The sequence below is a fragment of the Puntigrus tetrazona genome, chromosome 16, assembly GCF_018831695.1.
Source record: "Puntigrus tetrazona isolate hp1 chromosome 16, ASM1883169v1, whole genome shotgun sequence".
NCBI classification, from domain to species: domain Eukaryota; kingdom Metazoa; phylum Chordata; class Actinopteri; order Cypriniformes; family Cyprinidae; genus Puntigrus; species Puntigrus tetrazona.
In genome coordinates, this window is record NC_056714.1 from 21,735,445 (window position 1) to 21,756,903 (window position 21,459).

Consider the following 21,459-nt stretch of genomic DNA (forward strand, 5'->3'; position numbering starts at 1 on the left):
TCAGTCGGCAGAACCCCCCCCCCTTGGGCTCGAATATCTCAAAGCATCCAGAGCATGCAAACCATTTCTGAGCCAGTGACAAGGCTAGTAACAGGTCACGGTTTTTATTTCAAAGTGTTGCTTTCTTACAGTGCATTTGTCGTCTTCTTTTTCTACACTTATGATTTATGTCTCCTTCTCATCGCTGTAGAAATGTCTAATCACAGGGAGAAAATGAGGCTAGTATTTCTAATGATTTGAAGACTGATTCATAATTCATATTTTCTAACTCGGGTTTTATTCATGTCGTTGCTGTAGTGCAAAAGAGGGTATGGTTCAAAAAGCATTCGGAGAGTGTGCCAGAATCAACAGTTTCCAGTGCACTCTCAAAAGAAAACGTGTCTCCAAGGACTTTTATCCAGTTTTACAAAAAATTTAAATCTATAGTATTTACTATCCTGGTGTAGTCTGTTATTTACTAAATGCTATCATATGGTTTCAAATACTTTAAACTTCAAAAAAGAAAAACTAATGGGCAGTGTTTTAGCTATAGTTACTTCCCACAAAAAGGTTATTAAAAAAGTAACTAATTACCAGGGAAAGTAACTATTCCATTAATTTTGACATTTTCAAATACGTCAAACAACTTGGATGCCCTCAATATTAAATAGGCTGAACGATGAAATGGACATTAAATAGTATAAATGGTTATTTAAAAAATTATTTAGCATTAAAAAAAAATGAGAGTAAGTGGTTGAACATTATTTCGAGCTCAAACCTAGACGCACTAACCTCAAGAACGGTGACAATTAACAAACGTTAAAAGGATTTTAACGCTTTACATCAAAGTACAACAAGTAACTGACAATAATGATAAAACAACAACAAAAATGCTTAAATGAAATTAGCAAGCAGGAAAACAACAATCATATAACAGTAACTACATAATTTATTCATGCTGCAATGCATGCTGGGAACTCACAAAGCTCATTTCAGCAATATGAAAATTTTCGACATCATTTAGGGTAATTTTGTTTGGTCTGAAAAGTTTATTGTTTGTTTCAAGAAAATAGCATTTTTTTTAATATTTGGGAATAATATTTTAATATCGGAAAATGTGCAGTTGCATTTTATTAGAGTGCACTTAAAACAGCAAAATATTTTAACAATTTAGAAGAAAACCGTATTTAAATGTATTTTAAAATGTAATTGTTCCTGTGATGCAAGCCATTACACTAATCTTAGGTTTTACACGACACATGATATATAATATAATTGTTTGAATTTTAAGGACTTTTTATATTTTAATATTAATACAGTGTTTGCTCATCACTTGATGGGCAATGTGAAGTGTCTGTCCCAAAGAAAAAAATGTATTGCAGTTGGACCCACTTTAATGGTTTTATGTATTCGTGATGCAGGATAAAAGTCTCTATAGTGACTTTACCTTTATGAGACTTCTCTGCAATATCTGTGGTTATATCTCACTGCTGTTATTTTTTTAAACCTAAAAGCAACAACATGTCTCCAGCATTCAGACCTAACCTGAGGTCAGATGAGTGGCCGACTCCTCTTGAAGCTCGACTGCCCTGGGTATGTTCAGAAGTGTGTATGAGGGCCAAAAAGCCGCTAGCCATCAAGAGTCGTCTTGAAGTCTTTGTAAACTCAATCTCTCTGTCTCCCTCAGTATCACACAGCTCTTGTCAATATGTGCGAGGTGGGAGAGAAAGAGGAAGTGGGAAGCTTAGTCAAAAAGTGCCTAAACACTCGGGATAAAGGTCTTTTAGACTGGATTCGACTGTTTTATTGATATCAGCTCTGTCTAGTGCCTTCCTGACTTCTGAGGCAGCAAGAAGGTGTCAGTCATCTTTTCGAATTCTTCTTAACAGTTCAAACCACAGACACACTCGCTTGCCAATCTCTTCTATCAAGGACAAGAAAAGCGATGCAAGCCTTGTGCTGTTTGCGCGTCTCCTGTTGCGCTTTGGACGCACAGACCAAGATTTACTATAAATAATAAATAAAGTGCACTAATAATGTAAGGTACCTGACAAAGGATACTAATTTGCTAGTACAATCTACAGATTGCATGTGTGTCTGTGGGATTATTCCGGGTGATTTAACTAAGATTAACTGCGCACATCCATATTTGCAAAGAAATTGGTCACAGTCGTATTTAAAAAAAAAGTCGTGCATTTGGTAACTTCAGCAAATGTTAGTCATGTCGCTCTCTCGTGGTGAGTATAATAGGACACCTGTGGTGAAAGAGAAATTTCACTTGTTTAAGTATTAATTCTATGCTACATCGTAGTTGCTGTGCAAGGTGCCTACTGTTCATACATAATCTGGATTTTAGGGCATGATAAAATATTTAACTCATTTTTAACAAAAGATGGGACTCAAACAGCCCTGCTCAAACTTTTTTTATGTAGAAATTTCACAATTTATGCTACTGCATTTGCCCCCTAAAAAGTAATTGTAAATCATTTATTTAACATTTAAAGAGGTGATATAATCACACATTGTAATTTTTTTTGTAAATTTAAGTTAATGTTCATTTCTCCCATTTTTGTATATTTGTTTGTGTGTGTGTGTGTGTGTGTGTGTATGCATGTAACACACACAATAACATTACATCTACCCATTTTTTCAGAAATTCCATTTTTTTCCAGATTCAGTTTTTTCAGTGAAAAAAAATAACAAACTTTAATCCAAGATTTGACAAATTCCAAGACATTCGACATTATACAGTAAATCAAACTTTTATGGATAATTCCAGTGATTCCCTTTGTGTTTTTCACATCGCAGAAATCACAGGGTCGTCATTATATCAGATAATGAAATATGCTTTTTTGTACAATAAAAAAATCCAAAAATATCTAAAATGTTGCTACTGTTTGAGCAATAACAGCTGCTGTTTTTTGCTGTAAATTTCACTTAATGCTGTGAGCAGAAATGCTATAATATAAGCACGTTTTGCTTGTATATTGACTTAGACATTCAGCTTAGACATTTTTTGTACTTTTTATTGAGTTTGGACAAGGCTTTATCCAAGAGAACGTTCAGTAAATCAAGGCCATAGCGCTTTAGGAAAGCATTTTGCAAAGTCACAGGGTCTCTTTCTCGAATCCAGCGGCGCAAGCGAGCGTGCAAACAAACATCAGATGCTTGTAACTCACGGCACAGAAGTGTCGAGCGGCGTGTCAGATGAGACAGCTGCATTGGTAGCCAATTAAGAGATCCTACACACCCACCTGGATAGAAGTTGAAAGAATGCTGGTTCACATCTCTCTGCACGAGACATCAAACGGTCCGGCATCCGTGGCTGCCGGCGCTCTGGGGAAAATAAAAACACAGATCAGAGTGTGTGACGGCCCTTTGAGAACTGTCATTAGCACTTCACACACTGCAGCTGAAAGCTTCGTACACAAGACGCGTTGTCTTGACGGTGATCAAATCAGCTGGGATCTGCTCCCAGCTTGGGCTGTCACAGCACGTCGAGCCGTGTCGCGATCTTTCAAAAGCGCGCGTGTGGATCTAGAAATATATTTATCTTCATTGAAAGTCGTTCTAGGCGTTTTGGTTAACCTCATGTGGTGTTTACAGTTTTTTGTGTTCATGTTGATTTGATTTTGTGTGCTTGTGGGTTGACTAGAGCTCTCAGAGGGTTCTCTGTGTGTTGTGTTGGAAAGGGTGGTGGCCTGTGTGTGTCATTTGTGGGCATCTCATTTGGACCTGGTCTGCTCTGGTCAGCGTGGAGAGATGTTTCTTTCATCCAGATGACCAGAGTTAGAACATTGTGATCCCACGTTCTGGCTGAGCTGTGGTATTTGACAGGAGGTTTTTGGTGTGTGTGGTATCAGCAGTCTAATTAAAGCTCTCTGAGTATCTGTTATTGGAAGGGCGTTGTTGCCTCCTTTCTTTCTTTGATTCTGTCTGTCACAGCCGGCTTGCCTTTAAATGATATTAATAGTTGTGAGTTTCTTCACTCCATTTAACTCCATAAATTTACTCTGACATTCCCATGTGTTTTATTGGCCCATGAAGATAGTAGCATTTTTATAATGGAATTGTTTTTTTTTTTTTTTTTTTTTCAAAAATGTATTTAATAAAACACACACACATACGTATGTGCGTACAGTTATATGTGATTTTTCAACATCATTACTCTAGTCTTCAGTGTCACATGATCCTTCAGAAACCATTGTGATATTTAGATAGTAAAGCAACCTTTGTTATTATTATATATATACTATATGTGACATAAGTGAAATAGCATATTTAAAATGTAGGACAGCAATTCATTGCAGCATAAAAAGTGAAAGCTGGTCAAAAAGTTAATTTGGTGACACCAACAAAAAATTAAAAAGACTTTTTAGGGTAATTTTTATTATGAAGACTTTTATTTGTAATGAAGTGCTCTACCAATTAATTACACATAATAAGATATTTCTTTAAATTATAACTTGAGTAGAATTTCGACCAATGCCAAACTATTGCAAACGGATGAAAATGGAAACCAAACAATGAGCAAAGTTCCATGCCATACACTGCCGAAGTTATGCCAGATTAGGAAAAAATGTCAAGTTATTATGAAATAGATTTAAAAAATTTGCATTTGCAGCTCTGTTGTGTTTGGAATCACTGGGACATAATTTAATATGCTATTTTGGTTCTTGCGTTTATTATATTGCTGTATATCATAATCATCATATATCATAGAGTAGATGGTTTTATAATACTGCAGCATGCAACTTCTCTTACTGTACACCATTGGGCTCTTCGGCTTGATGTTATTTAAGGTCGAATTCTTGGCACAGCAGCCATCCACGAGGGGAACTCCACGCTTGAGGTTCTGAAAGTTTTTAACTAGTAAACACACTCGAATCTTGTTCTTAATCAAAAGTCAACATCCATAGAAACAGTTTTAAGTTGATCAGCAGTAACCCTGATATGCAACCTTACAAACAGTTCTAGTGATATGCATACAGGAAAACATTCTTGCTTCTGTTTAATAAAAAACAAGGATAAACACTTCATTAGTGTGACTTATAACACTTGAGATTTGCCAGCATGAATTTTACATATGTGCACTCTGTAATGAAATGCATGAAATGCTAATTAAAAGCTAATGTGTCTTTGGTTGCTGATGACATTAAGACCACGTTAAAGAAATAGTTCACCGCAAATTTTGACTTCTGCCATTATTTACTCACCCTCATTTTAAATCCACATGCCACCCTAGACCCCAAAAATAGTCATAAGGGTCAGTTTTTTTAATTGATATTTATGAATTATCTGAAAGCTGACCAACATACAACTGTTTAAAAAATCTAGAATCTAAAATAAAATCGAAATATTGAGGAAAAATGCCTTTAAAGTTGTCCAAAGGCAACTTTAACTAATCAAAAGATTTTTTTACATTTACATTGGGCATTTTTAATTGATATTCATGAAACATGATTTTTACCTAATGTCCTAATGATTTTTGGCGTAAAAGAAAAATCGATAATTTCGGATGCAGTGTATTTTTGGCTATCGCTACAAATATACCTGGTTTTGCTGTCCAGGGTCACATATATTTATTATGCATCTTATTTATTTAGTCATATCCTTGTAAAAATATGGAGTTATTGCATCATTAAAAAAATGCATGAGGGTGACAGAACTCCTTATTTATGTCGTTACCGGTTCATTATAGAACATTTTGTAAGTCAAAATGTCAAAAACAAAAAAAAAGTTATGATATCGAAGTGCATTCAGCGTTCAAAACTGTTCTAAATGAAACGACTTTGAAAGTTTTGTGTTTCAGCCACAGGTGGTGATAGAGAGGCCAGCATTCCATAATGAATCCATAACCTGGGTAGAATAACGTCACATCCCAGCACTGCTGCTCTCCATCAACTTAAAACTACCCTGAAGTTCATTGTGGAGTGTGAGCAGGATCAGGACGCTTTGCCAGATGTTCTCGCAGTCAGCTCCTCCACCTTTGGCTACAACGTTAGCTGTGTCATCCTGACAAATGATCCTAAAGAGCATTACGTTAACCAGAAAGTACGGCGTCGGGGTCGTTAAAGTTTTTGAGGTTTTAAGAAAGACTTTCATTTCGTAACTTATAAATCACAACCACAGACTCTGTCTATTAAACATTACCCCACCTCGGTAGTTTGCTATGCTTCATTTATCAGCATCTAAACAAACAAAACAAGACAGGCCCATGATTACAGGGACATTTCGCTCCCTGCACCCCTATATTGGCTGCATGGAACTGTTTGTGAGGAAACCTTCCTGTTCGTGAGTGACCGCGGCATGGCACTGACTTGCGGAAACGTTGCCAGTTATGTTGACTACATTCCTCCCTCAGCTCCACCCCCGACCCACTCACTCATCTGAGACGCCCGTGTTTGTCCAACCACTTGTTTTGCAAGATGAAATGGCAGCAAATCAAGCGTTCGAGTCAAATGGTTCTCATGTGTTTCTTTCGCTTTGTTGCGCTACATGCTTTCTCTAACAGAGCTCCTCATTTTCATGTCTTCAACTCTCTGTTATGTGGTCGCTCTCGTCCCCCCAGGCTTCCACTTTGTTTACTGACAAACCATATTGACGGAAGAAAAAAAAAACTAACAAAACCAGCATTGTTTCTATAATGAGTCTCTGCGATCGTGGAGTTGTGATTATCCTTTTTCGCAAAAAAACATCCGCCCACACTTACTCGTTGTGCGATGGTGTGAATTGCGGAAGACTTCGTTGATAAATTCACACTAAACCTTGTACGACGGTTGTTCTTTTAACCTCGTGGCTTACGATATTTATTTGTATTTCTTCTATGCTGTTTGGGGGCTATGAGATGAATTAGCTGCCATTTTCCAGACATAAGCGGCACAATGCCTCGATGGGACGCCGCTTCTCGCGGTGACAGTGAAATGATCTTTCCCTTATTAAACGCCTCCATCCTTATAAAGGTGGGTAATATAGTCTCCCGCTTTTACCTAGAGGTGGGAGCCGCATTAAATATTAATTAAAAGTCACATCAGGAGCGCCGCGCTTATATCAGTCTTCCCGGTCTTCAGGCGGAGACGGAAGCGATAAGTAACTTTATTACCTCCATCGTGGATGGAAGGAAGGCGGTAGGGGAGAAATAAGGGAAAAGAGGGACTGCAAAGAGGCAAGAGATTCATCTGTTGTGCAGACGCTTTCGTGATTTTGCAATGAGACTGATTTCGCTATGTGAATAGGGGTTTTGTGGAGCAGAAAGAGAAAAAGGAGAAAGATTATTAGAAGAATACAAGAGTACTCAGTGCTGGGAGTTGAGGTGAAAAAGTGAAAACGAGGGTGGGGATTTTTGTGGTGTAGATTGGGGCTCTGTGGTGCTTCCAGTGTTTAATTAAATCACTGGGGTTCGAAACTCACATCTTGCACCCAAAATCAACTTCCCCTTGTTTACGGTGTCCTCTTAAGAAAAGTATTGATGTATTGGTAAACATCCCTTCGTCAAGGTTTTAATGAAGCTAAGCTAAATCTTTATTAAATGTACTCTTTGAGTTAGGTTCAAACTTTTTAATTAACTAAGTTTGGAGCAAACATTACACTTGGGTTTTTAGTCAAGTTCAGGCACTTGTATGTCCCAGGGGTTGACTTTCATTAAACTGATTTTAACTTCTTTCTTTTTATCATATGAAGGTCACATTAAAATGTGTAATTTTTTGGATTTAAACGTTGTCATTTTCGATTTTTTTTTCAACTATCTTTTATGTACAGATCTTTGTCCCAGGCCTCAATAATTTCATGTTGGACATCGTACTGTGAATGAGTTGGCCATTTATAGGTTTATTTATACTTTTTTTCTTCTTTTTTTCTTTTCTTCTTATTTGATATTTGGATGTAAGTCACAATACTAAAATATTTATAATTACTCATTATAAAAAGTTTCAGCAAATCTTAACACTGTTTACAATATTTTTTTTCTTCTAAATTTCAGATTTGTAATTTTTTAATTATTTTGAAAGTATTATTCAGAAGTTTGCATGAAATTAGCATTGCAAATTGCAAATTAGCATTAGTACGATTTTATTACATTATTTCATTACGAAGTGTTAAAATATAATGTTTATTTCCACCACATAATTTAATGAAACACAATACGAAAGACAAAAATACGTTTCTGATTTTTAAATGGATGTGTCTAACGTATAAATAAATCTATATTTCTGTGTTAAAATGAATACATTTACTGTTATTTTTGTGTTTAAATGAATACATTTACTGTTACTGTTATAGTTTCTTGAAATAGATTGAAATGTACATTATCCAGCATGCTTTCATTTGAGCTGATCCTGTTGTTCTCTTTGTCCTTCGCAGGTATGGAAAAATAGTGTCAACAAAGGCAATCTTGGACAAAAACACCAACCAGTGCAAAGGTGAGTACCGCAGTCAATATCAGCATGCATTAAAAACACGCTCAGAGAGCATTGAAAGTCTCACTTAAAATAATCAATAATCCTCGTAAAATGACAGCTTTTGAAAGACTCTGATTAGTCTGGTAATTGTCTGGATGATCTTTAGAGGAGGAAATGCGTTAGCGTGATTGTGGGTGAAGTCTTTACAACCGGATAAGACGTTAGCGTGACTAACAGGGTTAGCCGCGGCGAGGAAAAGCACAGGGTTCCTCCTGTGTTGATTTGAAAAGTCCGGGCCTAGTTGTGGTGGTTTAAAAATAGCCATAGGGGCGAGGGAAGCGTCCGGCTGAAATTGATGATTTAGCAGACAGCCTCTTTTCAGGAAACACTCAGCCAGCGCTGTAAATAAACAGCCTGGCTTCCTACACAATCTGCCAAACCGTGTCCCGCAGGTTTTTCTCCCGTTTCGTGCGTATGCATGTGTGCGTCTTACTCTTTGTCATGCTTTCTCTCGGAGGGCACATCTAATATGTCCAAAAATGAGTATTAATGCCCACATGAGAACACGGCAGAGAGGGTGTTTTTGGGAAGCAGAGGAAATCACTCCAGGCTTTAGAGGACTTCCACTTCCTGGAGTTAACAGCTCTCCTACTCTGCCAGGCTTCTCCACCCTGATGGGCTTCCAGCCAGGACTTGTGGGAGCCAAGGATATCAGACAGGAAACAAACAAAAAGATGGATTCGCTTCATTCACGGCTTCACTGAATCTACATATGTTTGTCCTGCTTGCTTTTCTTTTCTTTTTTCTTTGCACAGGATATGCACTATTCATTTCAAAGATATGTCGACTGATCTCAATTACAGGCCTATCTGCTGTAGATTAATCCCGTATGGTAGAGTAAGCCATCGAGGGTCGTTTACAATCAAGTTTGTTCGGTCCGTTTGCTTCTGAAGATCACTCGAAAGTTATCAAGCTCGGCAACGTTTTAATCATTCTTCTTACATGGATTGTTGGCTGTTCGTTAAACACACATGGTTTATTCGCATGTTTACTTTGTGTGTTTCGCATTAGGCAGCTAGACTCGGTAATTGCGAACTGGTTAACACAAAAAAAAGACACATTTTCGGTTTCAGACAGCTGTTTTTTTCCCTTGTCCGCAATGACAGATGGAGAGGGTGACAGCGGTGGGGGTTGTGGGCAGCATTGAGGGTGTGTTTGATTTTCTCTTTGACTCAATCACGAGCCTCTCATTAAACGGAGCGAACGTAAATATTTGTGTCGCACAACACACAAGCACGCCAACAAGCTCTCTCTTTCACTACCTCGCTTTCCTTTTCTAATTGGAATTATGCACAGAGGAAGACATTCTTTTTCTCACAGTTTTGACATCCGAGGAAAAAAGACGGAGATGGAGAAAAGAGAGGCAGAGAACATGCACACTCATTTGAGACGCATTTGTATTTACGGATTTAATTACGTAAGGCTTCCAAAACCTCATATGCGTGATGTCTACACACAAACACATGCTTTTTATATTCTTTCTTCTTTATATTCTTCTCTGTCAAGCTCCTTTTCAGGCCTGCTCCGGTTCTGGGCGTCACATTGTTAATAGGAATTGATCCCTGCATTCTTTAGCTTGAAACCTCTTTCTCAACCCACTTCCTGATGGCTGCTGTTTAGCTCTTTTGGTCAGTGACCTCAGGAATGCTCGCAGCGATCTCTCAAACCAGAAGTGTTCCTCTCTCTGGATCAAGAACAGTCTACTGGAAATCCTTTTTCACACACATGCTCTGTTTTCTTAGGCTTATGAAACATCTGCAGTCTTTGGAACATCTGGACGGCTCAGTTCTTCGCTGTAGAGATCTTTGTCCCTTTCCTTCTCGATTCCGTGTTTACCAGGAGGCTTTAAAGCGGATGGCGTGTTGTTCTATATGTAAGGTGTGTGTGTGTGCGTAAATGAACACATATGTCTGGCATATAGAGCTGTTGGCTTCAACCGTTCGCGGCCTCTCCAAAGCTCTGCGTTCTGCCATCTGTGGTTTCGAATGTCAGTCAGGCTTTGAGAGTGTGTGTGTTTAGAGTTTAGAAAGGCTTATGGTGAGAATGCCTCCTCCGAATGAAGACACACTGCCTCAAATGTGCCTCAAATGTACTGAGGGTCTTTAAGAACCTCCGCCACAGCAGTTTTTATTACGATACATCGTAAAGGAAGTCGTGGATCTTCTCTCTTGCTTGCTGCCAAAGAAATGTTTGGTTAAAGAGCTGGGTGGCAGAATGGACCCTGCTGGAATAGTAGCTGTGTTTTGAAACTTGAAACATGGTAACTGCTTTCTAAATGGTCTAAGCTGCCTATTAGCTGGTTGACCAGGCACCATATAATATATAATATAATATAATAATTAGTACTGTCAAATTAATATATGTTTTTGTTTACATAATACTGTATGTGTGTATTTATTATGTATATATATAAATACATTGTAAGTGCATGTATATTTACAAAAAATATGTTGCTTTTATATATTTAATATATTTTGTATATCATACACATTTACATTTTGCAGATGCTTTTATCCAGAGAGGCAAACAGACAGGAAGTGCTTGTGATATAAAATTATATGAATATAAATATATACATGTAAATATATATATATATATATATATATATATATATATATATATATATATAATTAATTACCCTTATTTTTCCATTATCAACTTTTACTGTTTCAAAATTGTTTGTCCATTTTTTCAGTAGAAAAGTAGTGTTTTTTTCTCTCTCGTTAAATTAGATATTAGAATGTTTCAATTCAAAGTTGTAAAGTATGCAAAAGTGTTCAGTAATCAAAGTAGTATTACAAAAGTAGTCTATATAGCTTGTGCTCTATATTCCTAATCCTCTGAATTCATACAGTAGCCTTGTGTGAGGAGCAAAGTAAATTTTGTGTCATTTTGTAATGATAATTTTCATATTTCATCAGTTTACTGCATTTTTGAATTTCATTAACTGTTTGCATGACTTTAAAAACTTTGAATATAAAATGAACTATAATTTTTTTTATGTACATAAATATATATAAAGAGAAAAAAAGCAATTCATGTACAATAAAGAGAGTGGCCAGCATACAGTGCATATCAAAAATGCATCTTTTGCGTTCCAAGAAAGAGTTAATGGAATGAAATAAGGGTGAGTAAATAATAACAGAATGTTCATTTTTGGACGAACTCTTCATTTAAGCTGGATTTTCCAGCAGGGGTGAGGTCAGGCTGAATCCTTCTCTGTCCTGTTACTGAGGAAATAGTTGACAAGCATGAGCCTTGAACAAAATGGCCGTTTCCTGTCTCCACAAGCACACACACAAACCCACACACAGACACAAGCGGCTGTGCTCAAACATGCAGACTCTCTTGTGTCGCCACGATCAGCGTGATAAGACAAACAACGGAGCGGTCTTGTTTTGACCCTTGAATTTTAAATCTGATAAATGTGTCCGATAATGTCTGATTAATGTCCGATAAAGAATTCTTCAGTTTTTGGCAAAAACACTAAGATATGTGTGTTATGGTGTGTATAAATAACTCTTATCTCACTCTTATTCTGTACGTGTGTGTGTAGGATATGGCTTTGTGGATTTCGACAGTCCGGCGGCGGCACAGAAAGCTGTAGCGTCCCTGAAGGCCAGTGGAGTGCAGGCACAGATGGCAAAGGTAAGCTAGGCTTTGCACCGTGTTTAAACCTGGTTTATTTGATTTATTAATTTTTTTTAGTGGAACAGGATGAGGATACCAAGTATATTGCTGCTATTTCTAATTATGGCGTCCCTGATGGCGATAATAATTATAGGGAAGATGTTGATGATGACGGCGGTGGTGGTAAGCATCTGTGGAGGACGTATACGTATGATTATCTGGAAGAGGTGGAAATGGACTCATGTAGCTCGATGTCCAGTGTGTGCATTCAAACTCACGCACAGTTGTTTAAAGCATCTGTCCTCTAATATTCATAAGCTTGCAGGCTGTCAGGATGCAGATGGTTTGTGTATCTGAAATCCCATTTAAATGCATGCCTGTCAGAGCTCACTGCAACGCAGCAGGCCTCATATGAAACAGACAGGTCATCTTACAGAAAGGAGGAGAGGGAGGCGGGGAGCCAGAGAGAGAAAGACTGTGTTTTCGCTCATGTTTGCATGTTTTCTGCGGTCCGGGTAATAGAATTTACCATTTAAATTAAGCCCAATCGACAGCCTCTGTTGCGTAATGTCGATTACCACAGAAAATAACTTCGACCCTACTTTTTTTTTTTTTTTTTATAAAGCCCAAATTCAAAGGTAGTTTAACACATTTATGCTACAAATAGTGTTGATTGAGTTTAACTTGCATTGAACATTGTACGTTGCTTTAGTGTGCTCAGATTTCTGACTGAAACTGTTTTCTAAACTGCATCTAAATGGTAAGAAGAGCAGTTTGGAAGTCATTTTGGAAGCCTTTCATTGGCCTTGTTCCAAAAATAGTGAACTTCTGCCTTCTAAGATACCTTATTTCATGGTACAGATGAGTCCCAGAAAGCATTAGAATGTAGTAAAACAAAGAGATTCATGAAATGTTAATTATAAATATAGATTTAAATTTCATTCAGTATCAAGTTGAATTAGACAAATCTTTTGTGTCAGAAAAAATGTTTTTGCACATCAAAGCAGCATATTAGAATAAGTATTTATTATATTGTAATTTTTCCTCATTTGAGTTAAGGGAGAACAATTTGATTGGCTGGCCTGGAGTATAAATAGTGATTGGTATGTAGCATGAGCCAATCAGCAAGGTTCTCGCCCGCCAGTAACTGCTCATTAAAACAGTCAGAGCTGATGCTCAATTTACTTGCTCCGAATATGAATTTCACACAAATAGCTGTGTAATCTAAACATCTAAAGTTGATTCAAATGGAATTTTCACCATGCTGTGACGTTTTTAGTGGAATTCAAAAGGAGCAGAGGACCGTTGAGTCCTTCCTGGGTGGAAGAAACATACTGTAGAAACTAAACTGTTATTCAGAGGAATTTACTCTGTGGAAGACGGCCACATACGTCTTTTTAACAATGAGAGAAGGGCAATTAAAAGAACTAAATCGCTTGGCTTAAGGCTCATTAAATTAAACAGGAGCGCAATCGAAGAGTTTCCCTCTGCCCTATTAAACCTGTTTTCATTAAGAATTCTCTCACTTTAACAGTGCCTCTGAGCAGCAAAACTAGCCTCTTAAACTTATTTTGCCAGTGTATCAAGCTTCTCCTGCCATGGCTACTGCTTGTTGTGGAGAATGTGCACATGGTAGATATGCAGCTGGGTCAGAATTTGACCCATGTTTGTTGCAGAAAGGGCATATTCATGAGAATACAAGATGCAAAGAAACCATCTACGGTTCATGCTCACCTTCAGATATTCAAACAGTATTGCAAATGTAATATTTTGCAATGAAATGTGCCTCAGAGGCTTGTAGAATACTAAGTGTTTAAATATTTATGGGACCGAAACACGCATGTATGCCACAGAGTAATGTGAACTGAAATGGTGTCAGAAGAAACATACACCCCATATACATGATGTACATAAGTGCGTGCGCTTAGTCTGATGTCTGGGTTCAGTGAACATTTGCTGTCGAGTTGGTGTGGGTTTTTAAGAAAGCTTTTGTTTTGGATTTCATAACCTCATTATGTGGATGGTATTCAAACTTCCAGTCCTTTCTCTTCTTGTTTGTTGTGCTAGTCCTGCTGTGACATTCTTATTGTGTCTGATTTTCTCTAAATTAACTTCAAACAACGTCTGTTACCACTTAAACAGACAATCAAGTCTTTCCTGAAAAGTAAGACTTTTATTTCTCACGTTTAAGCAAACAAAACTAGTTTGCATCAGGCAGGGAATTTGTTTGGCAGGGATGCATTATAATTATGATGCCATAATGAGGTGCTAGTATGGAATACTGCAATTGTGAGGAGATGAATTATTCATGAGGTTGTATTTATGTAAATTGTTACTCATACGTTTACTGTATAATCGGTACAGGGGAACTAGAGAAAGAGCGTGCGTGTGTGAATTGTTCGAGTAGTTGCCTGCAGACATGTCCTTCACATCTGAACATCTCCACACACTCTTTGTGGATCCACATGCCTGCTGGTGTTGCATGTTTGTGTATGCATTGATGTCTGCGTTTGTGTGTGTGTATTTCCCAGGAGAGGACTTTGGTTTTGAGTTTCCACCCTGTGTAAACTCATTTTTGCCGGAATTTTTCTACATTGGCGAATGGAATAGAATCATCATGTAAAATGTCAAATGTTCTCAGAGTCTCCGTTTGAGAGCTCTTTGTTCAAATGCTATTGCTGTGTCGTATTGTTTTCTGAAATTTCTTCTTTCCGTGATAGACAAGGAACAAATTAAAGAAAAGAAAAGAAAAGAAAAGAAAAGATCAAAGACATTGTGTGGCCTACTTTGTCATTACCGGGAAAAAATTCAGAGTTGCCATTTAGACAGATTGCACCTGGATACCAGTAAGCCTGGGTTGTTTTTTTGTTATTTTTGTATGTGTATAGCGCAGTTTGGAAAGGATTATATTCTCTTGGAAACAGGATTGGGATTGCATCATAAAACCCATTTAAATAAGACCTTTCAATGATAACATTATTTATTTATAATAATTTTATACCTGTACCTGATGTGGCCATTCTGAGCCGTTTCTTCATGATTTATTTTTCTTATTTACAGCAGATGAGATGAATCACCAATTTGACCAAGAAAGTTTGTAAAAATCCATAATGAAGTTGGTGCACCAGGTAGTGCAATGAGAAATTCCACTAATTTCCACTAGTCTTCAACTAATGTGAAAATAATGAGGAGAATCATTGTGAAAATAATATACCATAATCACAGACATTCCTGTCTGGATGGGATTAGATTTCTCAGAGGAGTTAGCTAAAAAACTGCAGGTAATTTCCTTTTTAATTCTTATAATTTTTTTGTATGAGGAAAACACAGATTTGCTTAAATAGGCCAGGATTAAAATCACAAGGTACGTCTCTGTGGAACACAAACTTCCATGACATTTCACATGGAAAAAAAATACAACAACAAGTCCTGTCCGTATAGGGCTTATGTGTGTTTATTGTATGCTGTTGTATACTTTCAGTATTTGCTTTGGCTGCTCCAAACAATCTACATTAAAAAAAACTGTATATGCTGTGGTTTAAGCCTGTTTAAGCTGGTCCTGAGCTGGTCCTGTACAGGAGTTCCTAAGACCAGCACATGATCAGCTCATAACCAGCTCAGGATCAACTGAAGTCCAGCTCAAACCAGTCACCATGCTTCAAAACATACCTAATCAGTAAAAGCTGGTTTATTAAACAGAGAGAGAACAGAAGTTGGCACTTTAGCCATCTTTGAAGGCATCAATGAACACAGTAGATCTATCTTAAGTAGGACGGTAGCTCTTTTTTTCACAAAAATCTCCTTAATTTGATAGAACCACCTGGTGGCATTGACTCCCATGGACAGGAGGGAACATAGACCAGTAGGAGTGCTGTTTCAGCGGTTATCCTGAGGCCCACGTCAAATCTTTGAATATGTAAATTCAAGACTAGACTTTTGGTGTTGTGTGATGAGGCTATAAAAATGTAAATGAAAAGTCTAATCAATACTTGAAACGCTAGCCATTATCATTTTAAAATGTAATGTTAGTAATCTTTTATTGATACAGCAGTCATCTTTCTGTAATTTAACAGCTTTAGATGGCCAGACATGTTTAAATGTCCTCATTAGCATTACATTATGTAACTGTTGGATTAAACTAGTCTGTCTGAATGTGTGTGTGTGTGTGTCCAGTTGGTCCTTGGCTTTTTATGAGCAGCAGCAAAGTGGTAATATTACAGGTTTTTCTGCACCTTTGGCTTCCATTATGATTTCTTTCCCCGGGCCGTCTGAAGAACTGTGAACACTCAGATAATATTGTGAGGATGTGTGTGTGCAGGTAAAGGTCTTTCCTTTTTATGCCTGCATAGAGATTTGCATTGTGTGCACGAGTGTGTATTTACATGTCTTTGCGAACTGTAATTGTATTACCTTCATGACTTAGTAGCATTGCTTTCTTGAAGCATATTCTCATGCTTAAAAATGGTTTTGTTTTTAATATAGCCGTATAGCAGGAGGCGGAAAAATTCCCTCAGGGTATTATATGAGTGGAAGTGTGGAAAATGCTCTCATTCTTCTCCGTTCTCAATTTTGCGCGTGTCACGGCGTTCCGGTAGCGCTAAATGAGGGTGAATAATTGCTCCTTAAAGAAGAGGGCCTTTCCATCCTCACGGACACCTCGTATGAATAAACCAGTGCAACAACTTCAAATTGAAGTTAAATTGTTTCCCTTTTCTGTCTGCTGTGAGCGGACTTATCATTCCTTCACATAACCTCTGTGGTTTCCCCATTCATGTTTTCATTTGGCCAGAAAAAGTTGCAGGGAAAAGCATTCCCTGCAGTAGAAAGTACTCGTAATAACCTAACCAAGGTCAGGCTGGTAATTAGAGTCTATGTGTGTGTGTGCGTGTGTGTGTGTATGTGTGTGTGTGTGTGCGCACTTGTTTGCCAGTCCCCATCACACCTTAAGCCCAGACGTGAATTACGCTGTGGGAGTCTGAGCTGCACCTGTCGCAAAGATTCCTACTGCTGGGTGACTGGCAGGTCTTCCACACACAAACACACTCACTCACACACAGATAAATTCATGTCTAGCTTGAGTGTTGGGAAACCTTGGAGCACACTAGTTTAGCTGAATAGCCTGAACCTAGCTTTCATGTTTCTTTTTTATCTTTTAAACTAGATATTTATTCTTTTCTGAAGAAAATGCGTGGCGCTCATCCAGGGAAGAACAGACACCGCCATGATGTTAGCAGGGTCGTTGCTGTTGCTATTAGACAGCTTTAAGGTATTGTGGGGGTTACAAGGGTTTCCTTGTTTAATAATTATAATTTGAATGATTAAAATGACCATTTTGAACATAAAAATGAAAACGAATGCAGCATTTTATATACAGTATGGATTTTTTTTTTTCATTCAGCTATTGGTAAATTTCATGTATGACAGAATTAATGTTTTGGTTTATATAATATGTGTGTGTGTGTGTGTGTGTGTGTGTGTGTGTGTGTGTGTGTGTGTGTGTGCTGTGTATTACAGTACACACACATATACATATGTAGACAAAAACTATTTTTTAATGCAAATAATCATTTGAGAGCACTTTATATATATTAAATAAGACTACAATAAAAAATAAAATGTTATTTTGCATTTGCAATGTATTATAAACACACACACACTCGCATATACTCTTTAAATAATTAGCTGTCATTAAGTGCTTTTTTCCCTTTTTTATCATTCGCCTGATGAAAATTGAGTGAAAATCGAAGTGAAAGCACACATTTTTTGATAATCTATGAAAAAAATAATATATCAGTGTACTAGAAGAAACAACCCTTACTCCACATGCAGTATGAGCAGTAGTCATAGTGCTGCTTGTCTCTTAAAATCCTGTAGAATGTGAAACCTTTCACATGTTATTGCATTTGATGGTTTTAACATCAGTTCTGAATCATTAATATTTATTTAGTTTGCTATGGGAACGCTCTTTTTATTTGTTAGCATTCACCCTTCTCAAGGGATATAGAACTCTAAGCCAAAAACAAAAGAGTTGTATTAAGTCTTTATGCAAGCGAATTAGCTTTTGTAGTTGCTTAGCAAAGCATAACACAACTTCCTAACTGTTCCTAACTGGTCTTAGTACAAGTCACTCAGCCAGGCTAAAAATGGACGAGCTGAGAAATATAATGTTCGTCTTCTCCTTAAGTGTACATATTTTATGTGTAATAAAGGCAAACCACGGAAATCCAACACCGTGCCGTGTTTAAAAATCCAACCACTATCGCTTCGAGATTATTCTTCTCGTTATGGGGCCGGAAGGAGTGGGGGAAGAAAGAGAAAGGAAAGATGTGATTGCGCTTTGTCTTCCACCATTGACATCAAATTCCCATTTCCTAAATGTTCTGTGAAGTGTGTGTTCCCTCTCCATGGGCTCACCGTCTGTGTGTGTGTGTGTGGTGTGTGTTGTGTTGTTGCCGTTTGGTTTTGGTGTGGGCCCACAGTGATTGAAAACAGATGCCTTGTTTTTTTGTAGTTGTCTCGCCGGGGAAAGTAATGGACAAAGCAGAACACAGGACAGCGAAAGCATAAACGAGATCTATTGCGACACAATGAAATGGGCTCGGGAAGCAATAAGCACCAGGCGCATTCCGGTTATATAAAATGGTGGCTTCTCACTCTCTTTCACTCACAGATGATTTGTATAACATAATGCGCCTTCCTCTTGCCTACGATACTGCGTAGATAAAAAAAAAAAAAAAAAGAAAAAAAAAAACAGGCACGTCGGTAGAGTCCAATATGAAATTGAGCCATGAAGGCCTGTTGCCAATGTCTTGTTCTCGGGGTTTTGTAATTCAAAGCTTTGCTCGTTTATAAGGGGTTATCTGGGATCTGGACTCTTTGTTTCAGAGGAACACTCCCTGTTTGGGTTGTCTTTATTTTTAACCACATTTTTTTTTTTGTTCTAATGGGTTGATTAAACCATAATGATCTACCCAAACATCCCTAATGTGTGGTCTGAATCTACTTTGTTGTTCTCAATAGCGTTTTTATGTGTTTTTTAATGGAATACGGTGTACTGAGAACATATTCTACTACTTAAAATGAAAGTAAAAAATAATTAAAACTGTGCATGTTGTGCAGTGATAAACAGTCATGTAGTATATTGTCACAAAAACTTGCTGTTGCAAGTTCTTTTGTTGAATTGGTCTGCATAAAAACATTAATTTTGTCAAACATTATTACAATTTAAAGTAATGATTTTCTGATTACATTGATTATTATTATTATTATTAGACGATTATTAAGTTCTGTCAAACAATTAAATCACTATACAGAATCCAGAATAAAAGTTTTTCTTTACATAACATGTGTTTGTGCTGTTTATTTATTATGTATATATTAAACACACATACAGAATTTACATGTAAATGCATTTTCTTATATCTGATAATATATTTAATATATAAACATAACAGTTTTGTTTAATATATACATGAATGTGTTTTTATTTTTATATATATATATATATATATATATATATATATATATATATATATATATATATATATATATATATATATATATATATACACACATAATAAATATATACACAGTATACACAAATATATTATGTAAAAAAATATATTTTATTTTATATATATTTTTAATTTTAACCTATTTTAAAATGTAATTTAAAGCTAAAATAGAAACTGATATATTTTGTAAGACTTAGTAAAGTCTTTTTAGTGTCATCTTTCATCAACTTGTTGAATAAAACTATGCATTTCTTAAAATAAATTAATTTATTATACTGACACCAAACATTTGAAATTAAATTTACATTTACATTTCTAAATGTATTAATTAAAATTACATTTCTAATTAAATCTAACTACTTTTAACAATGCTTTGGTATTGAAAGATTCAAATATATAATAGAATTAAATTCTAATAAAGATTTAAATATATATTTAGGAACAACAAATATTTTTTCCCACCTTCTAATGCATTCTGGGATTGCCTCATCTGTAAAGTATACATGCACGGTACATCCTTTATCTGATTTGCATAGTTTGTTTTAAGAAAAATAATGAATATGAGATAGGTCACCCCATTATGTTCTGGTTTTATATAGCACACTTTAGCAAATGTAGCATGTCATGTGAAAATTAGATACATACCGTATATTTACATACGATATGTGCTTCCTCGTACTCTGTTGTAAAAGTTGGAAAAAAGCTGTTCTTTTTCACTTAAGGCATAAAGTTGGCCAGCTGCATGATCCTCTTGTATAGTAGTGTGCCAGTCCAAACACGGCCAGAAACAAGGAGGAGGATGTGGGAGGGGTGCGGCCTTAAAACCTTCATGCTCGCAAACAAAAGGAAGGCGACCAAGCTGGCCCAATTGAATTATGGGTGATGTAGTCAGAATGTTAGTATCTCTGAGCCTCTATCAGCCTCTCACCAATCTCATTATCCGTGCATTAGCAGCTGTGTGAGGAAGGAAAGGGGCTTTTAGTGGGAGCACTCAGGAGCTGGAGGGCTGGGTTCCAGACAGAAAGCGTAAAGAAAGCAGAGAGCTCAAGGAGTTGTGGTTGTTGTTGTTTATAATGATGCTAATGTGCATTTGCAAGATGCATGTGCGTGTGAGCTCTATTCTCTAGATGAGGGCACACAAAGGCCAGAGGAAAGGTGTAGTACACACGCTTCAAACCATTCGCCAGAAATCAGAGGGCTGTGCTTCATCCAGACCACTGATCAGGCAGGAAACACATCCCTCCAGCTGTTAGCACTAGAAACACCATCACAAATGTCTCATTTCACAAATGAAAGGATTTGAGAGAGGCGGGGGGAGCGGAAAGCACACAGACAGACACATCCGGATGCTGCCGTGTCTCCTCTGTCCCTGTCGTACACATGTAGCCCGCCTGACTCCAGCGCAGTGCCTGAGATCTGTCGACATATCTCCGCCATCTCGGGCAGTGACTTGTACTAACAGCTGATATGGCCGCTGATGTTCTCGTCCATTACGGAGACGTGTCGTTCTCATGAGAGCTCGATCTGACTGTCATTTCCACAGCGAATAAATCTTCCGCTTCCTTCAACGCTCTTATAATAACTCCATCTGCTTAATAGTTGATTCACAAGCACTGCTTGAGCTGGGAAATCTATCGTAGATTTATCACACGAATATGGTTTCTCTTAGTTTCAAAAGGTTTGAAAGGATTGCACATGAATTTTCCAGACTGACTAAATTTGTTTTTTGTTTACATGTGTTTTTTTGGTGGCTTGGTTGCAGTTTTATTAGACAAAGTGCAATACAAAAAACTATTTTTAACTGATATTTTAAATAGAAAATTTATACATATACACATACATACATACACACACACATATATATATATATATATATATAT

The 21,459-nt window shown here is 37.1% G+C and overlaps 1 protein-coding gene across 5 annotated transcripts in view; it reads left to right on the plus strand.

The window, feature by feature from the left end:
- Positions 1-21,459, plus strand: part of rbms3 (RNA binding motif, single stranded interacting protein) — a 118,750-nt gene that overhangs the window by 31,721 nt on the left and 65,570 nt on the right. For all 5 annotated transcript variants that reach the window (XM_043260602.1, XM_043260603.1, XM_043260601.1 and 2 more), the window contains exons 3-4: positions 8,338-8,396; positions 11,992-12,083. In XM_043260602.1, coding sequence (XP_043116537.1) covers positions 8,338-8,396; positions 11,992-12,083 — 151 coding nt within the window. The remainder of the gene's footprint in view (positions 1-8,337; positions 8,397-11,991; positions 12,084-21,459) is intronic.